This window comes from Hipposideros armiger, unplaced genomic scaffold, assembly GCF_001890085.2.
Source record: "Hipposideros armiger isolate ML-2016 unplaced genomic scaffold, ASM189008v1 scaffold_369, whole genome shotgun sequence".
Classification (NCBI taxonomy): Eukaryota; Metazoa; Chordata; class Mammalia; order Chiroptera; family Hipposideridae; genus Hipposideros; species Hipposideros armiger.
The window spans coordinates 2131850-2147619 of record NW_017731719.1 but is presented as its reverse complement, the minus strand read 5'-3'; the positions used below and the strand labels follow the sequence as shown (position 1 = coordinate 2147619).

The 15770-nt window shown below is 42.5% G+C and overlaps 1 protein-coding gene across 3 annotated transcripts in view; it reads left to right on the top strand.

The window, feature by feature from the left end:
* The first annotated feature begins 463 nt into the window (after nt 1–463).
* SIRT5 (sirtuin 5) overlaps nt 464–15770 on the top strand; it is a 31117-nt gene continuing 15810 nt past the window's right edge. Inside the window, exons 1-7 of one of the 3 annotated variants that reach the window (XM_019662184.1) lie at nt 464–640; nt 4047–4180; nt 7621–7846; nt 11191–11278; nt 12074–12127; nt 13499–13622; nt 15249–15364. In XM_019662184.1, coding sequence (XP_019517729.1) covers nt 526–640; nt 4047–4180; nt 7621–7846; nt 11191–11278; nt 12074–12127; nt 13499–13622; nt 15249–15364 — 857 coding nt within the window. In that variant the 5' untranslated portion in view covers nt 464–525. Of the gene's footprint in view, nt 679–710; nt 2951–4046; nt 4181–7620; nt 7847–11190; nt 11279–12073; nt 12128–13498; nt 13623–15248; nt 15365–15770 lie in introns of those variants that run through there. The other 2 variants (XM_019662185.1, XM_019662186.1) reach the window with 2 other exon arrangements.

Genomic DNA, 15770 nt, shown 5'->3' with positions numbered 1-15770 from the left:
TGTCATCAAAAGTTTTCCTTTCAATATTTCCTTTATCTTCGGATAAAGAAAGAAGTCATTGGGGGCCAGATCAGGTGAGTAGGGAGGATGTTCCAATACAGTTATTTGTTTACTGGCTAAAAACTCCCTCACAGACAGTGCCCCTTGAGCTGGTGTGTTGTCGTGATGCAAGAGCCATGAATTGTTGGCGAAAAGTTCAGGTTGTCTAACTTTTTCACTCAGCCTTTTCAGCACTTCCAAATAGTAAACTTGGCTAACTGTTTGTCCAGTTGGTACAAATTCATAATGACTAATCCCTCTGATATCAAAAAGGGTTAGCAGCATCGTTGCAACAAGTTTGGAAACTTAATTGTCCGAATTCGTATATACATATATACATACATATACATGTATATATGTTACATATGTACATACATATACATGTATATATGTATAGAAATACAATTATTTTCTGATTGTTTCTATTTGTTTTTGTGATTTTTTTCTAAAGCCTATCTCAAGAATTAATACTACAAAGAAAACCTGATGGGACCTTTTCAGATTGTCCCCAGCAGATTAATTTCCCAGCTGTACTGTGGATTGAAGTCTCCTGCTGCCCAAGGAACCAAGATTTGCCTAACCATGGCTCGTCCAAGTTCAAGTAGGCCTGCCATGTCCTCAACTCCAGTGGAATTTGAAGTACCTGCAAGTTCCTGTGCCTTGAGGGGAATGTCTGTATTGAAGTGGGTGTGGGGCAAGATTTTGGAGAAAGCCACTCTGTCCTTTTCTCTTAGGCAAGCCCCTTCCAGGACAGGTCAGAGATGGTCTCTTATTAGCACAGTCCATTTAAGACATTTTGTTGCTTCTCCCAGAATATTTGCATTTAAACCTTTCACACATGATTTGTATTCTATACCCCTCACCTCTCTCCAGGAGAAGAAAGCTGGTGATTGTCTTACAGGCTAACATGGGGTTAAATTTTCTACTGGACAGAAATGATGTGTATCTCTACCCGAGGAACACCATAAGTTAACATATCTTGACCTTTAGTCTATAATGAGTATGGAATCTGATAGATTTATGTAATGAAGGATGCTTAGGTGGGCCTGTTAAACAGGGCTTCAATATGGCATTGAAAGGCCAAGCTGCCTCTTTTTGCCTCCTTTTCAAATTTTGGATAACTTTTTATGATGCTGAGTCTGCTGAGACATAATGACGCCTCCTTCCACTTTGCCCAATCTCAGGAATGATATTGAACCCAGTTTCACTCAGCTGCCCAACCCCTTGGCATTCACAGCTGTTCAGGACAGGCTGCTGGAGGCTGTGGCGGGACCGAGAAGCATGTGCTTGACCAGAAGTGGGCCGCCTTCGCTTGGAACCCCAAAACATGCTGTTGTGTTTTCCTTTAGCCGTTAGGAAATGTCTTTTTTATATTTTTATTTTTATTTTTTATGAGAGATTTTGTACCACTTTAACATTATATTTTACATCCTGTTTTCCAAGAACCAAACCTGAGTTGACTTTTCTATTCGTTTCTAGAAGTTGCTTAAAGTGACTTGATACAAGTCACCCTGACTAGGAATCTGTTTGTCAGTAGGATGACAGAGTTTACATTTGGGATAGAAAAGACCTTTTAGAGCAGGGGAAAGTTTTATGGGTAAACTTTGAAGTCCTAAGGATGTTTGTGGGGTTTGATCCCAGGAGTCATATAAATAGTTCCTAGAAAAGTATCTGTACATTTTCTTAATTCGCATCTTGTTCTTTCAGGGGATAAGATCAGACTACACACTCTATAATCTACCCAGACTGGGTTTCTTTTTTTGAAAATCTTCCTAGTTGGACAGCTTTGGTGGGCCTTATTTTTCACAGCAGTCTATCTCTGAAAGGGGCGTGAGTTTAGGCAGAGCGTTCCTGTGGCTGGCAGGTGGTTGGGCTGGTTATACCCAAAGGGAACAGTGTGCCTGAACCATCTTCATTCCTTCCAGCCTTACGCTGCCAGAAACGTGACCCCAGAGAGCTCCAGGAATGGGGTGGGAGAGAGGGCTGGAGCCTCTTTGTTTCTGAGAGTCTACTTTGACTCTGTTCGTTCTTACCAGTAGTCAGAGAGAAAGGGAAGCGAGGAGACGTGGAGCCTTCTTGGAGATTCTCTATCCTGGGTGGACCTTAGAGGTGGCTCTGGGCTTAGGAGGGTGAGGAGGTGCCATCCCTACCTAGAGGGAGCCATTCAGTAAGTACCAGTTTGGGATACAAATTGAAGTCATGTTCCTTTTAATATTCAAGTCCATTGTTTCTGAGCCCCCACCCCTTGTCTTTCTTCCTTTCGTCCATCCTGCCTGTCACTGGTTCTGTCTCTCAGAGTGTGCTCACTCAGTCCTGGGGTTAGCATTGGTTGCCATCGCCTCCAGGAGGAAGGCCAGAAAGCCTGCTCCATCAGCTGAGGGACTCCCTTCCACTTGTGCTGAAATTTTCAGTGCTTTAACACAGGTTGGCCACTCCTCGAAGATGTCTGCTCCAGTGGCCTGGGCCAGCCACAGGCAGTGCTGGTCTGGGACTTGCTTCTCCAGGTGGAGGGCAGAGAAGGAGTCTCTCTTTTCCCTTATGCCCAGCTCTGTACAGCTTAGGCCTGGCCTGCTGGGGCCACAGCACTTACTTAGCCCAGATATAAGGGCTTGCAGAGCCGCAGTTCCTGGGAGAGAAAGGTGTTCTCAGCCATACGCTGTGCCCTGACCTAATCTCTGCTGCCCAGGAGAAACGGTGGCAGCTCCATGTTGGATTCCTTGTTCTTATTCTGGGATGAGGACATTTGTTTCAGGGGAAAACTCCACCTTGTGATCCACGTACGGCACTTAGCACAGAGCCGGGGTGCAGCGAGCCCTCACTAAATGATGGCTGCTGCCTCTGTTGGTCTGAGATCAGGTGGAGGATGCCTGGAGGTGCAGAACGAAGCCTTCGAATGGGAGGGCAAGCCATGGTTAGTAACCACGATTCCTTGCTGCATGTTATTCTCTGTGTTCAGTCCCCTTCTGTTACGCCAGATGTCTGGTGACATCTTGTTCAAAAGCCCAACTCTAATTTGAGCCATGAATGAGAAAGTCATGTGTCCAGGTTTGGGGTAGAGTATTTGTTCACAGTTGAGGCTGATAGTAATGCTGAGAGAAGCTAGAATTAGCCAGATCCCCAAAGGCAAGTGAACTGGGGGAGGAAGGAAGGCTTTGGGGTCCAATGGGCCTGTGAGGTCAGTCCATGTGCATGTGGGCACACAAATGCACAAAAGCTTGTTTTTACTTTTATGAAGGAAGATGCATTCCTATCCATTAACCTCTTTTAATCTATGTAACAGTCTGGATCTAGGAAAGGCACTATTGTGCACATCAAACAGCTGAGGGAACCCAGGAGAGCAGAGGGTCAGTGATTTGCAAAAGGTCACATGGATGGATGGAGACGGAGCTGAGATTCAGAGCCAGTGCTGTGTGCCTAAAGGCCTGGCTTCTTAAGATGCTGTATGCTCACACATGGATGGTGCCTTCATGAATCAGGACTGATGTTTATTTGGGTATCTTAATGCATAATTTCAAGCAACGTCAAGTTTCAAAATACAGGTATCCCCTGGGTCTTTTAAAGTTTGCTCGATACCACTTTGCTAGTACAAAAAAACCTACATTTGTACCTGCTTTCACTAAACAAAAGAAATTCAAAAGGATTTTTGCTTTTAAGAAAAAAGGTGAAAAACAAAAATATCATGCAGCGGTTGTTTTGCAGTGAGTTACAGAGACAGTGCACACCACGAGCGGGAGAGCAGCCCCTCCAAGCTCCTTCTCTGGGCACCACGCTCAGCATCTCAGCATCAAGTCCCAGAGCTTTGAACTGGGTCTGTGGGCGTCTGGGTTTTATCTCCACTTATTGTGTGCATCCATTAGCAAGATGTGTCCTAAGGTAGTTGCTTTTTCACCTTATGCAAGTTTTCATAGGAATGCTGTACTTTTAGATAGCAAGGGAAACCTGTATAGACAATTAATATGGGATATAAATATCCAAATGGTGATAAAGATTTTATTCTCTCTGTTTAGATATGGCCAGTTTTCGGGAGGTTTTTGCAAAGGCAAAGCACATAGTCGTCATTTCAGGGGCTGGCATTAGTGCTGAAAGTGGACTTCCAACTTTCAGAGGAGCTGGCGGTTATTGGAGGAAGTGGAAAGCTCAGGTGAGTGGTGTTTCCAGAACATTAAAAGGCTCTTCTTAATGAAAACATAACAGAGTTTCACTCAGAACCTATGCTCATGCCTGAAACCCAGAGAGCAAAATTTTGAAATTAATTGGTGACTCTTTTGTCCTGTTCATTTTGGCATCAACACAGTGTCCATACGAGGCATGACAATTAAGTTTGCAAACTTGCCACCATGTGTTTACATTGGCAGCACTGTACAAACAGCTTGGTCAGGTATCATAACCTTGGTATATCAGTGTCTCACAGCTGTGTTCATCTCATACTGTGGGGGTGTCTTGCTGAGTGGTGTTCATTATTGTTGTGTGTTTTTGTGTGCCATCTTGAGAATGTCTGAGCTTGAATTAGAGCAATGAACACACATTAAATTTCTTGTTAAACTTGGCAAGAGTGAAGTGAAATCAGGGACATGTTAGTCCAATTTTATGGGGATAATGCCATGAAGACGACAGCAGTATACAAATGCATTAAACGTTTTTCTGAGAGGAGAGAACATGTCACTGATAAGGAGAAATCAGGACAGCCAGTAACAGCAATACTGACAAAAACATTGCAAAAATTCATCGAATTGTGCATCAAAATCATTGGCTGAGAAGCACAGCAGACCAAGTAAACATTGATTGAGAAACAGTTAGGAAAATCTTAACTGGAAATCTTGGCATGAGAAAGTTGTGTGCAAAAATGGTCCCGAAGGAGCTCACTGATGAACAAAAGCAAAGAAGAGTCAAAGTTTGCCAAGACCTTTTGGAGAGACACGATGATGTTTTGGGCCGAGTCACTGGTGATGAAACATGGGTGTACCAATACAACCCTGAAACAAAGTGTTAAAGTGCACAGTGGAAGTCAGCTAATTCTCCATGATCAAAAAAGTTCCATCAGTCCAAATGAAGAGTCAAAACAATGTTGCTAAACTTTTTTGATATCAGAGGGATTAGTCATTATGAATTTGTACCAACTGGACAAACAGTCAACCACGTTTACTATTTGGAAGTGCTGAAAAGGCTGCATGAAAATGTTAGATGATCTGAGAACTTTTCGCCAACAATTCATGGCTCTTGCATCATGACAATGCACCAGCTCACACAGCACTGTCTGTGAGGCAGTTTTTAGCCAGTAAACAAATAACTGTATTGGAACACCCTCCCTACTCACCTGATTTGGCCCCCAATGACTTCTTTACCTGAAGATAAAGGAAATACTGAAAGGAAGACATTTTGATGACATTCAGGGCATCAAGGGTAATATAATGACAGCTCTGATGGCCATTCCAGAAAAAGAGTTCCAAAATTGGTTTGAAGGGTGGAGTAGGCACTGGCATCAGTGCATCGCTTCCCAAGGGGAGTACTTCAAAGGTGACCATAGTGATATTGAGCAATGAGGTATGTAGCACTTTATATAGGATGAGTTCACGAACTTAATTGGCAGACCTCGTATGTTTAAAATCTGAGAGTTAGGCAAAGCAACCAACTCTACTTACTTTCTAGGTATGTATAGATTACATTTATTCAGATAACAGATTTCTTCTTGTAATTAAAGTGGAATCAGAAAACCTTGGTTAGCTTAATTAATTACTTTATTATATTCAAATTAAGTATTACAATTTTTAAAGTTTCTGTGAACTTTTCATATTAAAACCAAAGTTGAATTATTGAAGGCTTAGGGCTTAATGTTCAAAACTTTATATAAAGGCCATTAAAATGTAAGATCTGTGGGGGCATGGATTTTTTTTAAATTCAGTTTTCATTGAAGTATAATATCTATACAATAAAATTCACCAATTTTAAGTGTGAATATGATGGCTTTTAACAAATGTATACATTTATACAAATGTATACAATGTGTAGCCACCACCATGATCACCGTGTTGAACACGTCTGTGTCCCAGAAAATTTCCTCAAGGCCCTTGGTAGTCAGCTACCCCCCTCCCCCAGCCCAGGAAATCCCTAGTTTTTGAGGGCAGGGAATTTTGTCTGTTTTATTCATTGCTCTGCCCCTCGCTCCCAGAACTCTGGTGCGTGGTGCATAGATTTTTGTTGGGTAAATGAAGGCAATCGTAAATAATTCAACTCAATACATGACTTCCAAATTTAGTACGTAATTTCTTGTTGAGTGAAGGGTTGATGAACCTATCCTTCCTTCCTCTATTAAATGTCTCAGGATGGCAAATGTTTAGGATGTTTTGTCACCTGGCCACTGCCCTCCAGGGGAGGCCTGATGATTAAACGAGGGGATCTTTACCTTAAAGGTGAAGGAGGGGAGCAGGAAGAGTGGAGGGCCCTTAGGGTCCCACCAGGAAGAGAAGCCCCAGAGAGCAGTCCCTAAATTAGAGACACAGGGAGTGAGGGGCTCAGTGGCTGTCAGGAGGAGCTTCCAGAAGGGTGGTCAGTCGTGTCCAAGTAGCTCAGAGCTTGTGGGGAAGCAAAGAAGTCGATGGAGTATGTTTGACTGCAGCTGCGTTCCAGGGACACATATACCCATGTTCACATGCCTCACCCGTAAGCTGCTTCAGGCTACTTGTGTTGTGAGTGGAGGGCAGGATGGAAGGAAGTACAGGAGCGTGGAGAATCCACAGTGTAGACAACCATGCCCCAGATACAGGCTGACATTACTACCGGGTAGAAGGGACCCTTTACAGTAAAATAAAATGCACAGTGCTGCCACCGTCACAATCAAGATACAGAAGTTTTGGTCACTGCCAGAGGTTCCCTTGTGCCTTTTTCCCGTCGGCTTCCAGCCCTAGACAGCTACTTCTCTGCTCTGTTCACCATAGATGGGATTTGTCTCTCCTAGAAGAGGAACTGTACTTTAAAAATATATTTTTTATATATTTTGTTAATATATTACATATACTTTTTAAGAAATTACATGTAGTGATGTGTATATAACTCTAATCACAGTTATAAAAACTAAGTTTCTCAACTATGGCCATTATACTGCAATTGGGCATTTTGCAATTTCACTTTTTTTCCTGGACAGGTGATACTGACTTCATATATTTTGGGGCACCATAAAAAAGCAGGTTCAGCCTAAATTACCTTCCCACATATTGCTCTACTTCATGTTCATAATAACTTACTTGAGTGGTAAATGGGACAGATTGCATTTAACCTGCCTTATAATTGGGGGAATTAAAACGGATTTCTCCAAGGTCCCTTATTAGTCCCAGAATTGGGACACAGACTGGTGCCTAGGCCCCTGCCCTGTGTCTGCCACACTGTATGAACCTACAGCGGACATGTTCCAGCTGGCACCCTCCCAAAGCTGCCTGCCTCCGATTTGGAGTAAAAGGGGCCTGCAAGGGTTTTTCATGGTTGGCGGTAGCCCCAAGGTTTTCCACCCCCGCTCCCCCTCCCTTGTCCCCCGTGTTCTGGAGCCTGTGCACTTCTTTCCCTGACTCCTACCTCCTCTTGAATCCCCAGGACCTGGCCACTCCTCAGGCCTTTGCCTACAACCCATCCCGGGTGTGGGAGTTCTACCACTACCGGCGGGAAATGATGCAGAGTGCGGCGCCCAACCCCGGGCACCTTGCCATTGCCGAGTGTGAGGCCCGGCTGCACAAGCAGGGCCGCAGGGTCATGGTCATCACCCAAAACATTGATGAGCTGCACCGCAAGGCTGGCACCAAGAACCTTCTGGAAATCCATGGTGAGCACCCTAAGCCTCACATGGGGAGGGGAACCAGATTATAAAACATGTCCTGCCATTTCCCACCTGGACCCATTGAATACAAATCTGCGTTTTTGATGAGATGCCAGTGTCTGGTGTGCACATTACCCTGGGGAAGTGCTGGTGTGCACAGCTCCCCTCCTTGGGGAGTTCTGTGGAATGGTGGTGTGCTCCGAGACAACTGCCCAGCTGGGCTGAAGGGAAAGAGGAGGTGTGGGCCACTGAACAGTTGTGGCTTTAACAGGATCTGGCCTGGGAGGACCTCTGCATTCCTGGGGGTATCTACTTACTTCACCTTTGTCCTGCAATTGGCCTGCTCCACTGAGGTTGTGCTTCTGCTAAACCCTTGAGCCTTTAGGGACCTGCCAGCTCAGTATCAAGCCCACCAAGTTTGTGACATGTACGTTTTGTGTTGGGTCCCTCTGGCTTCCCTTCTCTGCCCTGATGACACCCTCCTTTTCCCGCTTGTCTTCTCAATCCTTTCCTCTCCTTGCTCTCACCAAAAACCTAACAAATTTATTCATACCAGAGCATAAGTGGGTGTACAAGGATTGCTTCCCCGAAGCATTTGCATTGAACAGTCTAGAAAACTTCAGTCCCAAGGAATGCATTTCTAATAGTGGACTTTGCAGAAACAGTGACCCAGTGGGAATGTTGCTTGTGTGTGTGTGTGCAGTGAAGTTGCCCATTTTTGCCTAGGTTGTGGTCACCCTAATAATGAAAGCCGAGCACTATTCGCTTGAATCCATTTATCTTTTGTGTCCGAGCAGCAGTCAGCCACCTATGAACCGAGTGTCTTTTTGGCACCTTCTGCTGCGTCGGGGCCATTTCCACATGGCTCTTCTTGTTTCTCTGCAGTGTCAGAATGGAAGCTGTGCCCTTTGCCATGTGTAAAATGCGAACACACCTGTCTTATAGAGTTATTTTAAGGATTGAATAAGATAATGTGTGTATATGAGTTGGGATTTTTTGGATGCAAGTGATGAGAACTGTCATCTAGATTAGGTAAAAATAAAAGGAAGTCCTTCCTTTCATCAAATTGAAGATGCCGTCAGTTTTAAGATGCATCATGGTTTTTTTTTGTTTTCCTATGTTTTATTTATTTATTATTATTTTTTATTATTAGTTTCAGGTGTACAAAACAATACAATAGGTTACCTTTTCACCCCTCACAAAGTGACAACCCCCTACCCAGAGTCCCCCCACCCCTGATATCATACATATTTATTACAATTCCATTGACTCCATTCCCACACTATACTCCACATCCTGTGACTATATATGTATTAAATTATAGTTGACATATAATATTATTCAACGGCAGCTTCAGATGTACAGAGCAGTGGTCAGGCCTCTACACCATCCATGAAGTGGTCTCCCAAACAAGACATGAGTCCATCTGGCCCCCTAAAAAATATTTATAACATTATTGATTATATTCCCCAGACTGTCTTTTCTATCCTTGAGGCCATATTGTAGTTACCAATTTATGTTGTCTCGTCCCTTCCCCTTCTCCCTCATCCCCACCCCAGCCCCAACTAGCAATCATCAGTTTTTCCTCTGTCTCTGAGACTATTTTTGTTTACATTGCTCATTTATTCAGTTCTTTAGATTCCACGTATAAGTGAGATCATATGGTATTTGTCCTTCTCTGACTGACAAGATGCATCATGTTTTTAATGTGATACTTAGGAAGAAACTAATCTGCCTAAACCATGATATCTTATTTTGTTATCCCTTAGAATTATTTCATACTTATAGAAAGGGCTTGTTAAAACTTACTTAGATACACATTTTTAGAAGCTATATCACTCTCATATAAAAAACAAAATACGGGTGAAATAAAGTGGTTAAGATATTTCTTCTGAACGACTCAGAGGCATCGACAACTTTTCCACACAGTGTCATGCTGTGCGCCATCAAGGGGGTCCGTGAGGCAGCATTTCCTAGAAGGGTGCTTCTCTGTTATCTCTGGAGCTCTCTTCCAAGCTGCCGACACACATCCTGCGAATTTGATACTAGGCCTTTCGTCATTGTCCCAAAAGGTGCCTGTGGAAGGGTTCTAAACCAGGACTCATTTTCTTCCTCCAACAGCCCTTAAATGGTTTGTCAGCTGAAATATACAGGGGGCTGCCTTTGTCCAGTCAGGGCCCTGAGCATAACAACCAAGTCACCACACGCTTCAGTCATAGGTGTTATCCTTCGACAAGTCTGTGCGAGCGCTGGCTGTCACAGCCACATCACATTTATCATGGGACTGGTAGCAACTATAGGACACATCTGAATTTCAGAGATGTTGCCGTGGAGCAAAGTGGCTATATTAAAACTGACAAAATGGGTGTATTGGCTCGCAAAGCTGAGGAGCCCTGGGGTGGAGGTGATGTCAGTATCGGGCTCCTCTTCCCGCCTCTCCCTCTCCTTCCCTCAGTTTCACTTACTCTTGGAGTTAACCTCACTTCTCCCCCTGCAGTTGATCTGCCAACGAAGATAGCATCTGGTGGCTCCAGGCTCACTCTAGTGTAGCTGTCTCTCCAGAAAATAAACCTGGATGGCCTTGCTTGGGTCACATACCTCCTTTTTGACCAAATGCTACCACAAGAGGGATAGGGTATTGTGATTGGATCAGTCTGGAACTAGTGCCCGAGCTTGTACTTTGGATGTGATTGATGGCTCCGTCAGCTTGGCATGGGACCTAGGAGAGATGGTTCCTCAAAGAAGAACACTGGACAGAATGGAACAATGTGTGTCCACTACAGAGTGTGACATGCTCAGCACAACACTGGGTGCATGGCGAATGTTTAGTGAATTTTGGTCACCATTATTGGTTTAGCTCAGTACATGGTTGCTAGTTTTAACTATTCTCTTCATTTACTAGTTGATTATTTACTCATTGAGCTGGGTTTGGATAAAAGATTCAAGCTTTAAGTTGAAATTAAGATTCTGTAAACACATCCCAAGCTACTAAAGCTTTATCAATCATGTACTTAGTAAATCGTGCCCTTAGGTGTAGGTTGGCTTCATCTACCCCGTTGACCAGTTCAGTTCTACCTGAACATCATTCCAAGGTGATCTGAGAGCACCTTAGTTATGTAGTAAGTCATTTCACCTGTCTCTCTTCCCTCCAGATTATAAAGTCCAGGAGAGTAGGTGCTCTTGGCTTGTTCACTAATACTGCATGCCTTTACATTTACCATGATACCTAGGGTAGGCCCGTTTGCAAAAAAGAACATGTAAAAGCTAAATGGTTTTGTACCCTTTTGGACATGGAGACAATTGGTCTTGATTATACTATATCTGGTCTTGCTTAACTTGTGTTTTTCTAGGTAGCATATTTAAAACTCGATGTACCTCTTGTGGAGCTGTGTCCGAGAACCACAAGAGTCCAATTTGTCCAGCTTTATCAGGAAAAGGGTAATTATGCTGCACTACAGAATGAGTGTATGTTGTTTTCTGTTTTAAGTTAAACATAAATGCAAGGAAATTGAACATTAATTTAAGATTCCCATGGATATTTGTTAGAGATAAGACTAGATACAGTATACCATATGATGAAAGAAATATTTTGCTCACAACTTACAGTGTTAAGTGAAAACTACAGGATCTAAATGATCCCAGCTTTATATTTAAACACACACACTGTCTCCCTCTCTCATTCCCCTTGTTGATATATCTGTGTATAGACAATAGACCTGAAGAAAATACAACAAAATGTTAATAGTAATTATCAGGAGTGGTGGGAGGATGGGCGATTTTGATTTCTTCTTTATATCTTTTTGAATTTTCCGACATTTCTATGATGAACATGTACTATTATTATAATTAGGGGAAAAAATTAAGAGTAGACTCAGAATATTGAGAAAAATTCTACCTGACCATTTTACATTAGTATAAATTATACAAGTAATGTATTAATATAATGTCATTGCATAAGATTCAAATTATAACATATACAGTGCCAGTCATGAAACTCCCCCTTAGCATATCGGCTGCTCCCCACCCTTTCCCACATACAAATTCCGTCTCTTAAGAAAAAACCATGCGTAATTGTTTGGTGTCTATCCTTCGAGTACCATTCTTAGCATGTATTAATTAGGAGTTTTGTACCATTTCCTGCCGAGCAAATATAAAACTCATGTGGTTATGTTATTTCTTTGTTCTTTGATTATACCGATGACATTCTCTCTTTTCGAATATTGCTTATTTCAGTGCCCCAGAACCCGAAACGCAAGATGCCACAATCCCAGTTGAGAAACTTCCCAGGTGGGTAAAATACTTTGATCTGTATTTGATGTTCCAGATTGAAAAAAAAAAGAAAAAGAAAAAGAAAATTAATAATCAAAATCTAAGTTCATTTGGTGAGATGCCTCTTAATTGGGCAAATGTAAAAACTAGCCCTGACCTATGAGGCCAAGGGCGAAAAGACATAGGACGAACCAAACTGGGGTCGAGAACTGCTGCTTTCCCATCCCTTTTTGCTTTGTGTTACAGCAGGACAATTTGAGGTCTGCAAAGTTTCTGGAGCTGTTATGTTACAGATGCTTATCCAGTGTATAGAAAGCATAAAGGCTGGTGTCCTGTAACTGGGCAATAAACATTAGTTACTATCATCTTCATCCTCTCCATCATCATCAGTGTTATTAATCTAGGGTTATGGAGACAGGAAACGTTCTGGCAAAGATGAGATTATAGGACCAAACATAATTTTCGTAGATTAAAAAGTTTTTAAAAATCCTAGAAATATTTTGATGTCAGTTTTTTAAAACCAGACATTGAAACGGCACTTCCGAAAGTAGATCTATGTGATGTTCATAAGCATTGCTTGAAAACAAGATGTTAAGTGCTCAAATAACACTAAACAAAGTTGAAGTGTGTTTGCTTTACTGCAGGACTTCTCAGAACATTTCATATACTAAAGTACATCATTACTTTCTAAAAACTGGTTATGATACATTAATATTTCACTGGTTTATTTAACCACAGAACCCTTTTTATTTTTCTTAATAGGTTTTTCCTTACTAAATACTAAACTTTGGTTCTGAAAGAACAAGGAATCCTGGGGAGTTCCTGAGTAGGAGATTAATATGATGAAAATGATGTTTGGGGGAGATTATTTTAGAAGGTGCATCTGAGATGACTAAAAGATAGTAGGGAGTGAACAATGTAGGAATTTTAATAATCGACCCTGGAGAACTTGGCTGTATACAGGGCAAGAGAGAGGTGAATCTCAGAGAAAATGAAAGGGGTCACTGATGAAATTAGGGGCTGGTTGGGGTGTTGGAGGCAGATCTGAGTCCAGTGCTCCCCCAGGTCTGGGTAACTGAGCACAGTTATGCCCATGAGTGTGAAGAAGTAACTGGGAAAGAGAAGGCCAAGCTTCACTCAAACACATTTGTCACAAATCAACCCAGTGCATCTAGACCAAATAAAAACTTTACAAAGCAGTTAAAGTTAGTACTTTGTATTCAGGACACGCTCATATGGACTGGGAGGGCAGGGATGGGGACAGGAAGGATCAGAGGTGAACTATCTGGACAGACTGGATTTGGGGCAGCCTCTGACCTTCCTCTGATCCACCTAGGCAGACGGAGCAGGGCAGGGCTTGGGGTTGGCGTAAGGATAATGTTCTTACAGGTGTGAAGAGGCCGCGTGCGGGGGCCTGCTGCGACCTCACGTGGTGTGGTTTGGAGAAAACCTGGACCCTGCCATTCTGGAGGAGGTGGACAGAGAGCTGGCCCGCTGTGACTTATGTCTAGTGGTAGGTCACGCCCTCCCCTGATCTGGGATTTTCTAAAATACCAGGACTGGGATGGAGTTTGCAGTTGTTCACTGTTCGTCCTTCCCCCTCCCCTTCCCTCCGTCGCTCCCTTCCTTCTGCCCTTCCTTCCTTCTGTCTCTTAAGAGGTGTTTTGAAGGGTCTTGTGGTGTTTTACAGAAAACCTAAGAAACAAAACTTAAGAATGGATCTTAAGATATGAAAGAAACTATGCAAGACCATGGTTTGAGATTCTCAAAACCTTTCCTACTACCCACAAAATCATAAAAAGAACATGTTATTGGCTCTGCTTTTAAAAATAATACATGCTCATTTTTAAACATAGTTGAGAGAATACAAAAAAGAGTAAATTAGAAATCACTGATAATTCTACCATCCAGAAATAGTTCGTGTTAGCATTTTGGTATATTTTCTTCTAGACCAGGGAGAGCAGACTGTGGCCTATGAGCCAGATCTGGTCTGCCACCTGTTTTTGTAAATAAAGTTTTATCGGAACACAATACGTTCTCTGTATAGTCCATGGCTGGGCTGCTTTCACGCTACAATGGCAGAGTTGAATGTTTGTGACAGAGACCATATGGCCTGCAAAGCCTAAAAAAAGTACTATTTGGCTTTTTATGGAAAAAGTTTGCCCTCCCCTGGCCTAAACCTTTTCTTATGCAGATGTACACATATTGATTAAAATTAGTAAACATGTTCATACTATATGTTCTGCTTTGAAACCACTTTATTCGCATAGCCATTCACTTAGCTAATTCCATGTCAATACATCCAAATGCACATCGTCTTTTAATGGCTGCATGGATATAAAATGATGTATTTAACAATCCTCTATTGTTGGACATTTAGGCGGTTTCCAATTTTGATGTTTTAAACAATGCTGTGGTGAATAGCCTCAGACATAACTCGTAGCATGCTCTTCAGATTATTTCCTTAGGACAAATTTCCTAGATGTGGAATTAGTTGGACAGAGGGTAGACATATTTCACATTTTCCTTAACGCATCTTTAAAAGCAGAGACCCTCACTCATGTGTGCATGTTTCTTCAGCCAGTGTTTACTGAGTGCATCCCAGCTGAGTACAGCATCCGTGTTCATGATAGATGGCTGAGGAAAGCTGGCTTGTAAAGTATGTTGTAGTCTTCCCATTTTTGTGAAGAACATGTATTCATAGGGAAAACCCTGAGAGAATATACATGAAAATGTGAACTGGTTATCTTGGGGTAGTAGGATTGTGCAAGACATGTATGTTTATTCTTTGAATTATCTAACTTAAAAAAAAGAAAGGAACATGGATTACTTGCATCAGTTCAAAGAGCAGAAACAAAAATACAACTAACCCCCCAAAGGCGATGATTGAGTCTTTTCTTGGCCACTCTCACCATTTGCACAGTTCTCCTTTTCACAACGCGTATTTTCCTGAATTCCAGGCATCAGCCAAAAAGACGCCTCCTAACTTCCCATGTGTCCCTGAAACACTGTCCGTTTATCCCACCCAGCTTAGCTTTCCTCATTCCTACAACCACAAGTTTATGTGAGGTTTTCTGAAAAAATGTTTCTTCTCCCCATCGTGTGCTCATTTGTCCATTTCCATCTGTTTGCTTTGTAGGTGGGCACTTCCTCTGTGGTTTATCCTGCCGCCATGTTTGCCCCCCAGGTGTCAGCCAGGGGCGTGCCAGTGGCCGAATTTAACATGGAAACCACCCCAGCTACCAACACATTCAGGTACAAGGGTTTCCCAGGTGGGAGACAGCAGGTAGTGAGCAGGTTGGAACATGGTCATCTAAAGAGATTTTACCTACTGTTCTAATTTTTAAAAAAGACACGGAGCCTGGGAGAATTTCATTGCCTGCTGCTCTCATGGCGAGGCTACCTGGGCAAATTCCTCTTTGGTCTAATTGCCAAGAATATTTGTATTTGTGGCCGTATTGTTATTGGTCCTGTTGCTCACGTTTGTGTGGAAAGAGCAGGGCATCATGGGATGCAGTTTTCATCTCGTTTTAGGTTCCATTGTATGTCTTTACCTTTGTTTTGCTTTCATTTTCACCCCTGCTTTCTTGTTTTTACTTTTAATTTAGTTTATATGTTATTGTCAGTCTGCTTAATTCCTTTCTAGAATAAGGTAGAATAT